Source organism: Bufo gargarizans, chromosome 6, assembly GCF_014858855.1.
Source record: "Bufo gargarizans isolate SCDJY-AF-19 chromosome 6, ASM1485885v1, whole genome shotgun sequence".
Taxonomy (NCBI): domain Eukaryota; kingdom Metazoa; phylum Chordata; class Amphibia; order Anura; family Bufonidae; genus Bufo; species Bufo gargarizans.
The window spans coordinates 107,384,550-107,402,780 of record NC_058085.1 but is presented as its reverse complement, the minus strand read 5'-3'; the positions used below and the strand labels follow the sequence as shown (position 1 = coordinate 107,402,780).

The 18,231-nt window shown below is 47.3% G+C and overlaps 1 protein-coding gene across 1 annotated transcript in view; it reads left to right on the top strand.

Moving 5' to 3' along the window:
• CNTNAP1 (contactin associated protein 1) overlaps positions 1-18,231 on the top strand; it is a 122,920-nt gene that overhangs the window by 28,787 nt on the left and 75,902 nt on the right. Inside the window, exons 2-3 of the mRNA XM_044297491.1 lie at positions 4,128-4,229; positions 4,493-4,689. Of these exons, the coding sequence (XP_044153426.1) occupies positions 4,128-4,229; positions 4,493-4,689 (299 nt within the window). The remainder of the gene's footprint in view (positions 1-4,127; positions 4,230-4,492; positions 4,690-18,231) is intronic.

Genomic DNA, 18,231 nt, shown 5'->3' with positions numbered 1-18,231 from the left:
ACAAGGGTTTTTGGGCCCCCTCAGGCTCCTGGGTCTGGTAGCAACTGCTACCTCTGCACCTCCTAAAGCTACGCCTCTGTATATAGGAGGGAGTCAGAGATTAGGGAATTCTCAGGCAGCCATGTCTCTAGTGGTCCTTCTTAGTGGTCAGGCACTTCCTGTGTCTGTCCAGACAGACTGAGGCTTGTACCTGTGCTAAGTAGTTCTCCTGACACACTGTAAGCTATAGCTGGGCTCTGTAGTTCTCCTCCTTCTCTTCAGGCTGCATCCACCCTCTGACCTTTGCCCCTTCCTGCCAATTAGTCCCTTCCCCTTTTCCCATATATCATCTGCTCCTATATTGTTTTATACTGGTTTTCTAGTTCTACCATTTGTTTGTATTGTCTCGCAGTCTCCTGCTGTTTGGTAGTGGGGAAGCCTCTATGCATGCTCCCAACATATACCGTATATTTTATGTATTATGCTTAGGAGTGCAGTGGGCAGCCCTACTAAGTGATTGACATCCTTCCCCGTGTATCCATATAGAGATAGCTTTCAATCACTAAGTAGAGCTGCAGTGTCCTGGAATCCCACTGCAAATGGGTTTGTGCACTGTACTTTATGAGTTCTCAAACGTTGTGTACAGGGTTAAGTATCCAGCCCTGTTTTCACCCCACTTCTTTTGGAAGCTGCTAGCAGTCAGTGGGGGAGATTTATCAAACCTAGTATAATGAAAAATAGGCTTAGTTGCCCAGAGCAACCAATCACATTTAAAATTTTATTTTCCAAAGGAGCTCTGAAAAATTAAAGGGGGAATCTGATTGGTTGCTATGGGCAACAGTATTGACCACGGACCGCCTGCCCAGGGAGACGAGTAAGTGAAGCAAAGTGAAGAAAGAAAACTGAACCTGAAGGACTGCACAGCGGCCATTTACAAAAGAGAATGCAGATAGAAACAAGTCAGTGAAACTTCACTGAAAGTTAACACTTTATGCATGTCTTGGACTTTACTGCATTGGGGTCAGAATGGGAAGTCTCAGACACCCTGCCATGCATAAAAGACAAACTGGCCGTCTGTTCTAATCTGCCCCCAGAGGCCACCCTAGCTGAGAAAGCAAGGATAAAGCCAGCCCCTGGAGAAATTATCCAGCCAGCTTGGGAGACAGAGCCTTATACAACCTGCCTCTGAGGAAACAAATGAGGATTTATTCTGAAGGTAGAAAAACCTGTAAAAGAAACAGAAATTATTCCGTCATAAAGAGGGGCTGTCGCATGGTTAAATTGAGAAGGCTGTATCATCTATTCAGAGGGTGACTAAGAGAGCATTAAGCTTGTGTGTTACCTTTGTAGCCTATAGAACTGTGGCAATTGAAACTTGTTTAAGATCTGCCGGTCCATGCTACTATACTACTAAGACCACTTGAAAAATGGCAAAAATTCATATTTTACATTGTTGGATCTTAACAAGGTTCCAAGTAGAGCTTCAACATGCAACAAGAAGAACTGAGAGTGCAACAATTTTTTTTTGGGGCATTCAATTAATTGAAAATAACGATTAAACTGAAACAGGCTGTTTTTCAGCTGATCCAAATTTTAGGACCACATGCCTTTAAAAGGCCAAATCTGTGCAAAGATGTGGATTCATTGTCATTTTTTGTCAGGTAGTCACACGTTGTGATGGCAAAGGCAAAAAAACTCTCCCTTTTTTAACGTGGTCGGGTTGTTGAACTGCATAAGCAGGGTCTCTCACAGCGCGCCATCGCTGCTGAGGTGGGACACAGTAAGACAGTCATTTGGAATTTCTTAAATGATCCTGAGGGTTATGGAACAAGACACTGGACGATCCTGAGGGTTATGGAACAAGACACTGGACGATCCTCGACCCAAATTAAGGCCCTTACTGGTGCTGACTGCAGCCCCATAACCATCAGACGGCATCTGAGACTGATGGGCTTCAAAAACAAAAAACGTCTTCAAAGATCTCGTCTCCTTGAACGCCACAGAACTGCTCGTTTGGACTTTGCAAGAGAGCACCAAACATGGGACTTTAAAAGGTGGAAGAAAGTTTTATTCTCTGATGAGAATTCTTTTTACCTTGATGGTCCTGATGGTTTCCAACGTTGCTGGCATGACAAGCAGATCCCACCTGAGATCGTTTTCTACGCGCCACAGTGGAGGGGGCGCCATAATGATCTGGGGTGCTTTTTCCTTCAGTGGAACAATGGAGCTTCAGGAAGTGCAGGGGCGTCAAACGGCCGCTGGCTATGTCCAGATGTTGCAGAGAGCATTCCTCATGACTGAGGGCCATCGTCTGTGTGGTAACGATTGGGTTTTTCAACAGGACAACTCTACAGTACACAATGCCCGCAGGACAAGGGACTTCTTCCAGGAGAATAACATCACTCTTTTGGCCCATCCTGCGTGTTCCCCTGATCTAAATCTAATTGAGAACCTTTGGGGATGGATGGCAAGGGAAGTTTACAAAAATGGACAACAGTTCCAGACAGTAGATGGCCTTCGTGCGGCCGTCTTCACCACTTGGAGAAATGTTCCCACTCACCTCATGGAAACTCTTGCATCAAGCATGCCGAAACGAATTTTTGAAGTGATAAACAATAACGGAGGAGCTACTCATTACTGAGTTCATGTTTGGAAGTTGGATTTATGTTTTGGGGGGGGTTTAGTTTTTTTTGGGAGGTGTGGTCCTAAACTTTTGATCAGCTAAAAACAGCCTGTTTCAGTTTATTCGTTGTTTTCATTAAATTGAATGCTCATACAATGTTTTGTCTCACTCCCATTTCTTCTTGTTGCATGTTGAAGCTCTACTTGGAACCTTGTTAAGATCCAACAATGTAAAATATGATTTTTTGCCATTTTTCAAGTGGTGTTAAACTTTTGATCAGGACTGTATTGTAAACCTTATTGCCAAGTTAAAAAACTGTTGTTTATTGCAAAACCTGGCCTCTTCTTTGCAGACACCAATACCTGCATCACCATATTGTACTGCCTTCTGCAAGCTTCACTGAAACCCTGACTTGCACCCCTAAAACCCAACTACACCAAGGAAACCCCAACCAACAACAGGCAGGAGAACCCCAGTGTCACGGCACACTACACCAAACACCACCTGCACCCCTCACCCCTTGGCTAAGTCTATATACTCGCTTCCCTGTGGGTTGATATATAGGGTTGTCCCCAGAATACCCTAGGCTATACAAAGCCAGATGCAGTAGTCTATTCTAAGGGACCCCACCCTTGCTGGGACTCCTGCCTGTGCTAGGACTACTTAACCTACTGTACAGCAACTGCAGCCAAGCCAATACACTGCTCTACACACAGTACAATACTAAATATAACCGGTTTCCAACAACGGGACATTACAACTCAGACATTAACCCCTTGAACCATTAAGCATGAATATAGGAAATACAAAGAGGCACGTAGAAATGTCTTAGTTCATCACACAGGTAGGAAAAGGTGTGCTCTTCCCATTACTGCACTGCCCAGGTTCGACATAGCAAGGACTGCCACTGTGAGTACAACTATTCCCATCATCTCCGCTCTCCTCCTGGGTCGCTGCAAAAGTATGTGGGCCCTTTTATGTAATAGCAAGTTTGTTGAGATTGAGGCTACGTCACTCCTTTCTAAAAAGCTATTATCCACCATTAACTGTTAGAACAACAGTTAACAGTCCTTTACATGCTCTGAAGTAGACATTAAGAAGCAATAGTGTTTCCTTGATAATATGGTGGGGGGCCACTTTTTTCTACAAGGAACTTTTTGCAGCTGCACAGAGTACACATTGCATGTCCACCTGTGAGCTGGTTATTGGTTCCAAAGTTAGCTATAACTTCTGCAGACCTTATGAGCCCGTTTTTAATTGAGGTCCATTATTTTGTTTGAGCTTGGGCCCATCAAAGGATCCTCTGGTACTCTGGTGGGCCAGTCTGATCCTGAGACCGACTAATGTGCTTAATGGTAGAACTCAAGTGTTAAATATCTGCCCTAAGCATTGTCTGCAAGGTTACTTTTACGAGAAAAAAATTAACCATTAGCCATGATCACAACGCTGGCACATCCTGACTAGTAATCATTTTGATTAGCCTATGCATGGGGGAAGCCCTAAACATATTTTTTTGTCTTTTCAGAATTTTGCTACAATGACCTGGTTTCCCCCTTGTACTTTACATCATTTGAGGCTTCTTCAAGATACTCAATTTTTTATGCAGCTAACTTTGCACGGCTTTTTGGTAAGTAAGGATATCTTTGGTTGCTTCAGGATAAAATGATATGTTGAGCATGCAGAAAATGTATAAACCAACCATATACTGGATGTTCTGCATATCTATATAGTTATGTATAATCATGACCATGGAAATTTGGACCTGAGTCTTAATCCCAACTTGCCTCTCTTTACACTCTCCTACTTAAAGATGATGGGGTTTTGGCAAAGATTAAGTACCTGCTGGCTGATACCCTGTTAAACGTTTTTCCCTGTGCTCTCTGTTTGCAGGTAGCAGTGGGTGGTCTCCCGCTCCTGGGGATAAAAATCCATGGCTTCAAATAGACCTGAAGAGAAAATATGAAATAAAAGGAATTGCCACTCAGGGAACACATAACACTTATTATGACTGGGTTACAAGGTACATCCTGCTTTTTGGTGACCGTCCTGATACTTGGAAACCATTCTTCCAGCAGGGAACTAACTGGGTAAGTGTCAAACAGACTTCTGCTTATCTATTTAGCTATTCACGGAAGGAAATACTGTATATACAGTAGTAAGCTAAAATGTAAAAAGTTTTCCCCCATTCTGCACTCAATAAAACATAATGACAAAGTGAAAAGAGAATATTGGAAATCTTTGATGATTAACCCCTTCCTGACTGCCATACGTCTATATACGTGCTATTTGCACATGCCCCGTGCAGATACCATGTGTATAGACGTCATGGCATCTCTTTAATCCAAGTGCTGCAAAACGCTTGGATTAAAGCTTCTGCCCCTGCACTGCTGCTGTCACGGACAGTATACAGTGCACTAATGCCGGCAAGGGACCTATCAGAGTGGTCCCTTGCCGGAGATCAAGCGGATTGGTTAGTCTGTGCAGACTAACCAATCGGATCGCAGCAGTGTAAAAGTGCCTGTTTCAGGCTCTGATCTGCATTCTGCAGATCAGAGCCTGAAATCAGGTAGTATATGCTCCATGCCCCCCGATCAGTAAGCCCCATCTGCGCCCCCTGCATGGATCTGACCATCGATTCCCCCCAACCCCCCTGCACCCTGCCTCCAACCTATTCGCCTGCTATGCGCTCTTGCACACTTTTGTCCAGGCATCTGTCCCATCCGTGCCCCTTCCATGCTGGCCGTACCCCCTCCTTTCCGGCCCTGCCACCCATTTGTGGCCCCTGCCCCCGATGCGGTCCCCCTGCTGTATTTGATGGCAGCAGCCCTGTTCCTGAGCTGCCGCAGTTAACAGCGAGTGTCAGCTGTATGCGTGGCAGTGGCATCCATGGGGTTAATAGAGGGAGGGGGCTCCCTCTCTCAACCATCGGGGCTGCCGTGCTGTGACGGCAGTGGCCGGTGGTTGACATGGCGTCCTGTGTTGCCATCTATCAGGAAACCTGATAGTACTGTACTTTGCAGTGCAAGAGCATTGCAAAGTATAGTATAGCCATCAGCCCCACTGGATCTTCAAGATCCAAATGAGACTTGATAAAAATAAAAAATAAAGTTTAAAAAAAATGTTAATAATGTAAATTAAAAATACAATTGCCTTTTCCTATAAAAAATTAAAAAAATAATAATCACCTTACATAACAAAAAGTGCAACACCAAGCGATCAAAAAGGTGTATGTCCCACAAAATGGTACCAATAAAACCGTCACCTCATCCCACAAAAGAGTGAAACCCTACCTGAGACGATTAGTAAAAAAATAAAAAAAACTATGACTCTCAGACTGTCAGACAATGGAGACACTAAGATATATATATTTTTTGCTTCAAAACTGCTATTATTGTGCTAAAGTGAAATAAATTTAAAAAAGTAGACATATTAGGTATTATCGTGTCTGTAACAACCTTCTCTATAAAAATATCACATGACCTAACCCCTCAGTTAAACACCGTAAAAAAATGTCACCTTACATCACAAAAAATGCAACACCAAGCGATCAAAAAGGCGTATACCACCCAAAAAAGTACCAATCAAACTTCACCTCATCCCGCAAAAAATGAGAACCTACCTAAGACAATCGGTCAAAAAATAAAAAAGCTATGCCTCTCAGACTATGGAGACACTAAAACATAATTTTTTGGTTTAAAAAATGCTATTATTAAACAAATAAGAAGAGTTTACATATTTGGTATTGCCACATCTGTAACGATCTGCTCTATAAAAATGTCACATGATCTAACCCCTCAGGTGAACGCTGTAAAAGTAAATAAATAAAAACCGATTTTTTTGTCACCTTGCCCCATAAACTGTAATAATGAATAATCAAAAAATCCTATGTACCCAAAAATGGTACCAATAAAAACCTCAACTCTTTCTGCAAAAAACGAGCCCCTGCACAAGACGATCGGCAGAAAAATATAAAAATATGGCGTTCAGAAAATGGAGACGCAAAAAAAGAATTTGTTTTCAAAAATGCTTTATTATGTAAAACTGAAACAAACAAAGAAAGTAGACATATTTGATATCATTGTGTCCATAACAACCTGCTCTACAAAAATAGCATATAATCTACATGATCTAAATAAAAATAAAAACTGTGCCAAAACAGCCATTTTTTGGTTACCTTGCCTCACAAAAAATATAATATAGAGCAATTAAAAATCATATGTACCCCATAATAGTACTAATAAAACTGACACCTTATCCCCTAGTTTCCAAAATGGGTTCACTTTTTTGGAGTTTCTACTCTAAGGGTGCATCAGGGGGGCTTCAAATGGGACATGGCATCTAAAAACCAGTCCAGCAAAATCTGCCTTCCAAAAACCATTCTGCCGTGTGCCCTTATATTAGTTTACGACCACATGTGGGGTGTTTCTGTAAACCTCAGAATCAGGGTAATAATTATTGAGTTTTGTTTGGTTGTTAACCCTCAATGTGTTAAAGAAAAAAATGAATTAAAATGGAAAATCTGCCCAAAAAGTAAAATTTAAAATTTCATCTTCTCTTTCCTTTAATTCTTGTGGAACACCTAATGGGTTAACAAAGTTTGTAAAATCAGTTTTGAGTAACTTAAGGGGTATAGTTTCTACAATAGGGTCATTGGGGGGTTTCCCCTATGTAAGCTTCACAAAGTGACTTTAGTCCTGAACTGGTCCTTAAAAAGTGGGTTTTGGAAATTTTCTTAAAAATATGAATAATTGCTTCGAAACTTCTAAGCATTCTAACGTCCTAAAAAAATAAAATGACAATTGCTAAATGATGCCAACATGAAGTAGACATATGGGAAATGTTAAGTAATAAATATTTTATGAGGTATCACTTTCTGTTTTAGAAGCAGAGAAATTGAAATTTAGAAAATTGCGAATTTTTCAATTATTTTGTAAATTTGGGATTTTTTCATAAATAAAGTATATTGACTCAAATTTATGACTGTTATGAAGTACGATGTGTCACAAGAAAAGTCTCTCTTAATGGCTTGGATAAGTAAAAGCGTTCCAAAGTTATTATCACATAAAGGGACACATGTCCGATTTGTAAATTTTGACCTGGACACTGGGGCATCAATAACCCTTGGTCATGAAAGGGTTAATTGAAAGGAAAAACTAAAATCTTAAGGCCTGTTTGACTGATTCGTCAGGCTGTTCCAGCCGGGAACGGCCTGCTGCATCTGTCACTGCTGGACACCGCCGGAATTCTCTCCGGCCCCACTAACTATAATGGGAACCAGAGGAGATCAAATATGCCGAGCATCGGCCGGATGAAAACCGGTTTGCACATTTTCGCCATATTTGCTCAGCTGTGGCCCGATGTCCATTGGTCTCCATTATAGTTAATGGAGCTGGTGGGTATTAGTTAGCATCCAGCAGTGCCATATCCAGACATTTCCAGCATGTCTTATGCAAATGTAAAAAGAAGCCTTACTCAGTACACCTTTGGCAGTGATTACAGCCTCGAGTCTTCTTGGATATGAGGCAGCAAGGTTTGCACACCTGGATTTGGTGATTTTCTGCCATTTTTCCCTGCAGATCTTTTCAAGCTCTGTCAGTTTGGATGTGGACTGTTGGTGGACAGCCATTTTCAGGTCTCTCCAGAGATGTTTGATTTTGATCAAGTCAGGGCTCTGGCTGGGCCACACAAGGACATAGTTGTTGCTAAGCCACTCCAGCTGCTGAAAAACACCACCACAGCATAATACTGCAACTGTAGGGATGACATTGGGCAGTAGATGAGCAGTACCTGGTTTCCTCCAGACATGATGCTTAGAATTGAGGCCAAAAGGTTCAGTTTGGTTTCATCAGACTAGTGGATCTAGTTTCTCACAGACTGAGAATCCTTTATGTTTTTTTGCAAATGTTAGGCAGACTTTACATGTTCTTTCCTGAGGAGAGGCTTTTTTTCTGGTCACTCTGCCTTAAAGTCCAGATTGGTGACACGCTGCAGGGATGGTGGACCTTCTAGAAGTTTCTCCCATCTGCACAAAGGATATTTGGAGCTCCGCTAGTGTGATCTTTGGGTAACCTCTCTTACCAAGGCCCTTCTCCCCTGATTACTTAGTTTGGCGGGGTAGACAGCTCTAGGATGAGTTTTGATTGTTCCAAATTTCTTCCATTTAAGATATGGAAACTTTCAGTGCAGCAGAATTTTTGTACCCTTCTCCAGATGTGTGCTTTTACACAATCTTGTCTCTGAGCTCCCCAGGCAGTACTTTCCTTTTCATGGCTTGGTTTTTGCTCAGATATGCACTGATATTAAATAAGCAAGGTGTCGGGATTCAAACCCGTGACCAGCCACATCCCAGGCAGTAGCCCTGCTTACTAGGCTACCATCCTCTCTGGACATTCCTCCCTGAAACCTATTAGTTAACCTCAGTCTTGCCAAGCCTTGCTCATCACCCTTGATTCCCCACACCTGGTACTTCCCTATATAAGTCCAGCCCCTTGCACTCTAGCTTGCTGGTTATTGAGCTCCTGAGCCTTGATCAAGCTTCTCCTCATCTGTTGCTCTTGCTACTGCTGGAAGTCCACTGCTGACCAGGAATTGCCTACCGACTACTCTTCTGCCTTATCCCTACCTACTGAACTGCTACCACTGTTGCCATCCGGATTGTCTGACCACGCTTACTGCCGCCTGCCCTGACCCACCGCCTGCCTACTGACTACTCTTCTGCCTTATCCCTACCTACTGAACTGCTACCACCGTTGCCATCCGGATTGTCTGACCACGCTTACTACCTGCCTGCGGTCCTTGCCACTGGGCTCCACTCCTACCTCCAGCCAGCGGTCCTCTGACACAGGTGAGCCTGTAGGACTGTTACAGAATAATCAGCCACACTATGGAGTCTGCAATGGCCACTCTGCGTAAGCAGGTCTCTGAACTTCAAGAATTTGGTACTACATATCAGGAGAAATTTGCCCAGCTCCAAGTCGTAGTCCAAAGCCAACAGAGCGAGATTATTGAACTACAGAGGCAACTCCTGGACGTCCGCGGCACGGCTGCAGACACCCGCATGCCACTCCCACCAAGATTCGGCCGTGATAGACGTCAGTATCGGGGGTTTCTAAACCAATGCCGCATCTATTTTCAGATGTACCCGGCCCCCTTCACCACCGAGAAGAAGAAGGTGCTATTCATGGTCAATCTCCTGACGGATGAAGCATTAGCATGGGCATCACCATACGTGGAGACTAACAGTCAGCTCCTGAACAACCTAAACAACTTCATCACCGCAATGAGCCAAGTCTTCGACGACCCCAACCGCTGTGCGACAGCCGAGGCGCGACTACATAGTCTGCAGCAAGGGAGACGCTCCGTCGCCGAATACATCGCTGAGTTTCGCCGTTGGGTCACGGACACCACCTGGAACCCAGCGGCACAGAGGAGCCAATTCCGGCGAGGCCTGTCCGAATTAATAAAGGACGAACTCGCCAGAGTTGAGGCCCCGGACGATCTGGATGACTTCATTCAGTTATGCATCCGGATAGATCAAAGACTCTCCGAGAGGAAGAAAGAAAGACTCTGGTCCTTGGACCACAGACCCACTTATTCCTTCTCTTCCACCGCCCAGCGCGACCCCCGGTCAGCAACTGAACCTATGCAGGTCGACGCTCTACGTAGGTCTCTATCCACAGCTGAGAAGGAGAGACGGCTGGCCGAAAACCTCTGCCTCTACTGTGGGGAGCCGGGTCATTTTGCCATCAAATGTCCTCATAAGATCCGAAAGACTATTGCCGTCACGGAACTAAAGGAGCAACCACAGACTCCAATCCCACCAGCAGCCCCTGAAAATAACAACACGGCGGCTCATGGATCCCACTTCATCGTCCCCATCCTCATCGAGATTGAGGGGCGACAACTCCCCTGTTCAGCGATGTTAGACTCCGGGGCGGGAGGCAACTTCATGGACCTAACCTTTGCCCGCGAAAATAATATTCCACTGACAATCAAGGCAGCCCCCGTTGACCTGGAAACCGTCGATGGATCCCCACTCTCCTCGGGGCCGGCCACTCACGAGACCACCGAACTACAACTCCTCATAGAACCAGATCACCGTGAAAAGATCCACTTCTCTCTGATCGCCTCCCCGAAGTTCCCAGTGATCTTGGGCATCCCATGGTTGGCCACCCACAACCCCTTGGTGGACTGGGAAACCCGCTGCATACGATTCCCGTCCGAGTTCTGCACGCTAAATTGCTCCCACAAACCCGTCCTTCCACCCGAAGACACCACCATCTCAAAACTATCTGTCAAGGATCTGCTACCCCCTCAATACAGCGAGTTCCAGGATGTCTGCGACAAGAAAAACGCAGACAAGCTGCCACCACACCGACCCTACGACTGCCCTATAGAACTGTTGCCCGGGGCCGAAATACCCTTTGGCAGTATCTACTCCCTCTCAGAGCCTGAACTCAAGGCTCTGAAAGAGTACCTGGACGAGGACCTGAGGAAGGGGTTCATCCGGCCCTCCACCTCTCCCGCGGGAGCCCCCTTTTTCTTCGTAGAGAAAAAAGACTCCTCCCTGCGTCCCTGCATAGACTACAGAAAGCTTAATGACATAACCGTAAAAAACCGGTACCCGCTCCCACTGATTTCCGAACTCCTTGAGAGACTCCGGGAAGCGAAGATCTTCACCAAACTTGACCTTCGAGGGGCCTACAACCTCGTCCGAATCCGCCCTGGGGACGAATGGAAGACCGCCTTCCGGACACGTTATGGTCATTTCGAGTACCTGGTCATGCCTTTCGGACTCTGCAATGCTCCCGCCACCTTCCAGCACTTCATTAACGACGTCCTCAGGGACATGCTGGATCTGTTTGTAGTCGTTTACCTGGACGACATCTTGATCTTCTCTGAAGACCTCGAGCAGCACCGCGAACACGTCCGCAGGGTACTGCAGAGGCTCAGACAGAACTCTCTCTATATCAAGCTAGAGAAATGCGAGTTTGAGCGAACCACCACTCAGTTCCTCGGATACATCATCTCCCCAGAGGGCCTAAGTATGGACCCGGGGAAGGTCCAAGCTGTGATGAACTGGCCCGTTCCGAAAAACGAGAAGGAGATACAAAGATTCATTGGCTTCGCCAACTTCTATCGGAAGTTTATCCAGAACTTCTCCAAGGTCATAGCACCAATCACCCAACTCACCAAGAAGGCAGTCCCCTTCTCCTGGACACCCGAGGCCCAGGAGGCCTTCACCAAGTTGAAACTCCTCTTCACTTCTGCCCCAATCCTAATCCACCCGAACCCCGAGCTCCCATTTACAGTCGAAGTGGATGCATCAGACTCTGCGGTGGGGGCAGTTTTGTCACAACGGACAGGGGAGAGGATGCTATTACACCCGTGCGCATATTTCTCCCGCCAGATGTCCCCCTCTGAGAAGAACTATGACATCGGGAACAAAGAACTACTGGCGATCAAGGATGCCTTCTCCGAGTGGAGACACCTGCTGGAGGGAGCCACCAACCCCATAATCGTACTAACTGACCACAAGAACCTCGAGTTCATCCGCAGCGCTAAGAGACTCTCAGCCAGACAGGCCAGATGGAGCCTATTCTTTTCCCGCTTCAACTATCTCATCACCTATCGCCCTGGATCAAAAAACGGCAAGGCTGACGCCCTCTCCAGAATGTTTTCCGAGCCCTCACAGAGTAACCAGGGCCAAAATAACATCTTGCCCGAGAGAAGGGTCGTAGGGGCCACCTACTCTAAAGAACTCCTGGGCACAATCAAAGAAGGATATGAAAATGACCCCTTCCTCTCCCACCCCACAGGCAATGTCAGCCTTACGTTTAAGAATGGTCATTGGTTTCATCAGGACCTACAACTATATGTACCAGAAATCGCACGGCTCGAAGTGCTCAAACTCAACCATGACTCCAAGGTGGCCGGCCATTTTGGCACAAGAAAGACCCAGGAGCTTCTCTCCCGCTCCTTCTGGTGGCCAACATACAGGGAGGACATCAAGAGGTACATCTCCTCGTGCACGGTCTGTGCCCGCAATAAGACTCCTCGTTCCTCTCCCGTGGGTCTGTTACAACCTCTCCCGATTCCCTCCCGCCCCTGGGGCTCGATCTCCATGGACTTTGTGGTAGACCTTCCTCCTTCAAAAGGGATGAACACCATCCTGGTCGTGGTTGACCGTCTCACCAAGATGGCCCATTTCATCCCCTACAAAGGCCTACCCACAGCCAAACAGACGGCCGATCTTATTCTCAGAGAGGTCTTCAGGCTGCATGGGATCCCGGACGACGTGGTCTCCGACCGAGGTGTACAATTTGCCTCAAAGTTCTGGAAGAACTTCTGCCTGGCGCTCGGGGTTAAAGTGAACCTGTCCTCTGCTTTCCACCCTCAGTCAAACGGGCAGACGGAGAGAACTAATCAGACCCTAGAGCAATACCTATGCTGTTTCAGCTCCCACCTGCAGGATGACTGGCTTGATCATCTCCCCACGGCCGAGTTCGCCTACAACAATGCTGAGCACAGCTCAACCAAGCACAGCCCCTTCTTTGCTAACACAGGCTCACACCCGGTGTTCATTCCCCACCTACCCGTTGCCTCCACCCTCCCAGCAGTGGCCGAACGCCTAACAACCCTACAGGAGGCACAAGAGAACATTATAGACAACCTCCAGCTTGCCCAGAGGCGCTTTAAACAGGGAGCAGACAGACGTCGCAAACCCACCCCGGGCTTCCATGTGGGAGACAAGGTATGGCTGTCCACCAGGAACCTCAGATTGAAGGTCCCCTCCAAAAAATTTGCCCAAAGATACATGGGTCCGTTCTGGATCACCGCACAAATCAACGAGGTCACGTTCCGGCTCGACCTTCCGGACTCCATTAGGGTGCACCCTGTCTTCCATTGCTCTCTCCTCAAGCCATACGTGGAGAACACCTTCACAGGCCGCCACTCGCCCCCACCACCACCCGTGAGGGTACAGGGTGAAGAAGAATACGTTGTCGCAAAGATCCTCGACTCCAGGATCCACCGGGGAAGACTACAATACCTAATTGGGTGGGAGGGTTACCCTCTCGAGGATAACTCCTGGGAGCCAGAAGAGAATGTCCAAGCCCCCAGACTGGTAAAAGAGTTCCACCAACGGCACCTTGGAAGGGGGGGAGTACTGTCGGGATTCGAACCCGTGACCAGCCACATCCCAGGCAGTAGCCCTGCTTACTAGGCTACCATCCTCTCTGGACATTCCTCCCTGAAACCTATTGCCAAGCCTTGCTCATCACCCTTGATTCCCCACACCTGGTACTTCCCTATATAAGTCCAGCCCCTTGCACTCTAGCTTGCTGGTTATTGAGCTCCTGAGCCTTGATCAAGCTTCTCCTCATCTGTTGCTCTTGCTACTGCTGGAAGTCCACTGCTGACCAGGAATTGCCTACCGACTACTCTTCTGCCTTATCCCTACCTACTGAACTGCTACCACTGTTGCCATCCGGATTGTCTGACCACGCTTACTGCCGCCTGCCCTGACCCACCGCCTGCCTACCGACTACTCTTCTGCCTTATCCCTACCTACTGAACTGCTACCACCGTTGCCATCCGGATTGTCTGACCACGCTTACTACCGGCCTGCGGTCCTTGCCACTGGGCTCCACTCCTACCTCCAGCCAGCGGTCCTCTGACACAGGTGAGCCTGTAGGACTGTTACACAAGGATTTCAAACATCCTGTGGTAGATTTATCAAACTGGTGTAAAGTATTTATGGCCAGGGTGTCCATAGCAATCAATCAGATTCCACCTTTAATTTTCCAAAGAAGCTGTAAAAAGGTGGAATCTGATTTTACTTTGGGGTATTGAATGCAGATTGAAAAACATGATTTTTTATTATATTTTATCACAAGGCCACAACATAACAAAATGTGAAAAAGTGAAAGGGTTTGGAGACTTTCCTGAATGCATTGTATATACCTTTGGGTCCAGCTATTATACTTACTGTAGACAGGGGTGGACTGGGAACTTAAAGGCGCTGGAAAAATACTAAAAGTGGCACCATTTTGTAGTCGGGTCCAAATTGATGGAAGGCAGGGCCAACACAAGTAGGCAGGGCCAGTCATGCCATATTGTGGCACATTATACCACCCCAACAGAGCCAAATACCACAGTCCATCACAAAATACTGTCGCCAGCAGCAAAAATACATCCCCAGAAACTTCCACTTGCCGGCCATGAGAAGGACTTAGGAGGCCCCCTGGGCATCAATCCACTGGGAAATTTCCCTATGCGGTCTATGGCTAATCTGCGCCTGACTGTAGATGCTTATCCTTTCTGACATTCTTTTGTATTGAATATTGATTTAGAAACTCTCGGGGTTTTGTTCAGAAGAGGATTCACAGGTACTCTATGACATTTGGCCACAATGCCTTAGTTTTCAATGTAGTTCCTCCATAAGATGTATGCAGAATCCCACGTCTTGCAGCAATCCACGGTGTCATTTTGGAGAAATTAGTACTTTTATTTTTATTGTAAATTCAGAGCACAGCGCACAGTGTAGCAGGCCTGGGCCCCTTTGAGCATCTCTTTATCTCTGCCTTAGCCACTCCCTCGCTCCTACTGATTGACAGGGCCAGGCATCATCACTGTTCCGATGCCTGGCCCTGAAATCTCGTGCCTGTGTTGGAGAGAGTTCAATAACCGAGTGTGCAGTATATCTAATTTGGCTGTGTCCCGCTCCTGAGATCTGATCTGTGCATGCACCATTTGAACTATCACTGGCACATGTGTAAGTTTTTAGGGCCATTCATCGGAACAGTGTTGATACTTGTCCCTGTCAATCAGTCGTAGAGAGGAAGTGGCAAAGGGTGAAAGGCGAAGGTGAAGCATGGATGCATTTAGCCTTTCTGCTGCCTGAGGCGAAAACTGAAATGGCGCCCCTCTGTCACGGCTGTGTCACAGTCTCGTTAGCCGTGCATGCTGGTTGCCTGGGTGTCACGGCTGAGGATGGGGAAACCCTCAGCTGTGCGATGCCAGAAGATGGATGGTCGATGCAAGGCCAGGACAGGAATCAGGGAGCAGGTCACCTCCTATCAATCCCTAATTCTGACCCTGTCTCCTAGCCGTATGAGCCGACCCTGATGGTAGGAGGGCTCATACTCCGGAACCTAATATTCCTACTAGCCCTCAGGGTGGCCAAGCTATAAAGAAAGGGGAAACATAAACAGACATATGGCAATGGCAGGTAAGTAAAACTAGTACCACACCTACCTGCCACAGACACACAGCCTGGAACCCATGTACAAGTGCTGCTGTCCACAACAACACAAAGGACACAGCACACACCACACATGACACGGGAGCCCAGGAAACCATAAGCTGCAATAAATAAAGAGACCAAAGAAACATCTTCATAACACCATACATGAATCTATGACCACAAGGGTGGCCCCCACTGGCAGATGGAATATCACAGGAGGATGACTTCAGCTAGCCATGGCTGAAGTACCCCTCTGACTACTGATCACAGCAGAGGCTATATAGCCCATGTAGCCACACCCACACACAGACACACCCCGTGCACACACACTAGGAAGGAAGTTAAGCCTTCCAACACAAAGCAAGGGAAGATGGCCACTTAAAGGGGAAGTGTACAAATAAGCACACCCTTCACCTGTTGCCACGGGCAACGGCATGCGTGGCAACCATGTCCTGGGGATCAGCCAGAAGGCCGAGACACTGCCACCTGCATGCATACAACACCAAACCTAGTCACGGGCAACCAAGTGAAGGAATGTGTCACTAAACACACCATAGACCGTGACACTTTCACCCCTCAAAGCCCCCTCACCAAACACAAAAGGGAAAACCAGTGTGGGACCCCAAACAGGGAAGGGAAAAGGTAGCAGAATCAGTGTCAGCGAGTCTCCCCAGGACTGCTGCCAGCCCCTGGAACAACACACAGGAACCAGGGTGCTGACTGCCAGCCTCTGGAACAACACACAGGGACCAGAGACCAGCAAAGAAACAGCCCGGAGAGACCGCACTGAGCACTGCGCCCACTCTCAGCACACGGTTCCCACAAAATCGCTGCCAGCATGCATCCTCTCCCAGCACATACTAAAGCCAGTCCAACGAGGACTGCAGCCAGCCACACCGACAAGAGTAGAGAACCACTGAGATGTGGACGAGGGGAGACCCAAACACAAATGCCAGTTCACACCAAGTGCAACAACCGTTACAAAGAACTGCATAGTAACAGGGATCCCCTTTCACCCTCCCTCCGGAGGATAAGCATGTGTGCCAGAAAGCGGCAGGCGCCACATGCTGCACCCTCTTCCGAAGGCAGGAGACTCCCACCCCTCAAAGCCCCTCCCAACAACAAAAGGGAAAAGTTGGTGAGGCACAAAAAACAATGGGAGGGGGAGAGGAATGACAAACAAGGGGACACCAACACGGACAACGGTGAGAAAGGAATGGCGGGGAAAAGTCACTCACCGCGCCGTAAAGGTGAAACCCCCATAATGCTCTCCCTCCGGAGAATGCGCATGCACCCCATCAGCAGATGGCGGTACATGCTGCACCCTCTTTCGAAGGTTAACACGTGAGGAGCACTTGTGGTCATACTGTCATGGCTGAGGATGGGGAAAACCCTCAGCCGTGCGATGCCAGAAGATGGATGGTCGATGCAAGGCCAGGACAGGAATCACGGAACAGGTCACCTCCTATCAATCCCTAATTCTGACCCTGTCTCCTAGCCGTATGAGCCGACCCTGATGGTAGGAGGGATCATACTCCGGAACCTAATATTCCTACTAGCCCAAAGGGTGGCCCTAGGACTAGGAGCAGGGTAAGACTACCTGTTCCTCCTAGATACGGATGAACAGGAGTCTCACTGGCCAAGTTATAAAGAAAGGGGAAACATAAACAGACATATGGCAATGGCAGGTAAGTGAAACTAGTACCACACCTACCTGCCACAGACACACAGCCTGGAACCCATGTACAAGTGCTGCTGTCCACAACAACACAAAGGACACAGCACACACCACACATCACACGGGAGCCCAGGAAACCATAAGCTGTAATAAATAAAGAGACCAAAGAAACATCTTCATAACACCATACATGAATCTATGACCACAAGGGTGGCCCCCACTGGCAGATGGAATATCACAGGAGGATGACTCCAGCTAGCCATGGCTGAAGTACCCCTCTGACTACTGATCACAGCAGAGGCTAAATAGCCCATGTAGCCACACCCACACACAGACACACCCCGTGCACACACACTAGGAAGGAAGTTAACCCTTCCAACACAAAGCAAGGGAAGACGGCCACTTAAAGGGGAAGTGTACAAATAAGCACACCCTTCACCTGTTGCCGCGGGCAACGGAATGCGTGGCAACCATGTCCTGGGGATCAGCCAGAAGGCCGAGACACTGCCACCACATGCATACAACACCAAACCTAGTCACGGGCAGCCAAGTGAAGGAAAGTGTCACTAAACACACCATAGACCGTGACACTGGGGCAATGTGTTGTTTTTGCAGCATGTGTGTGCTTTGCTCCTTTCTCCTGGTTCCTTCTCTGTCTGGTGCATTCGGGATTAAGTTCCTGGCTGTGTGTAGTCACTTGGTGCT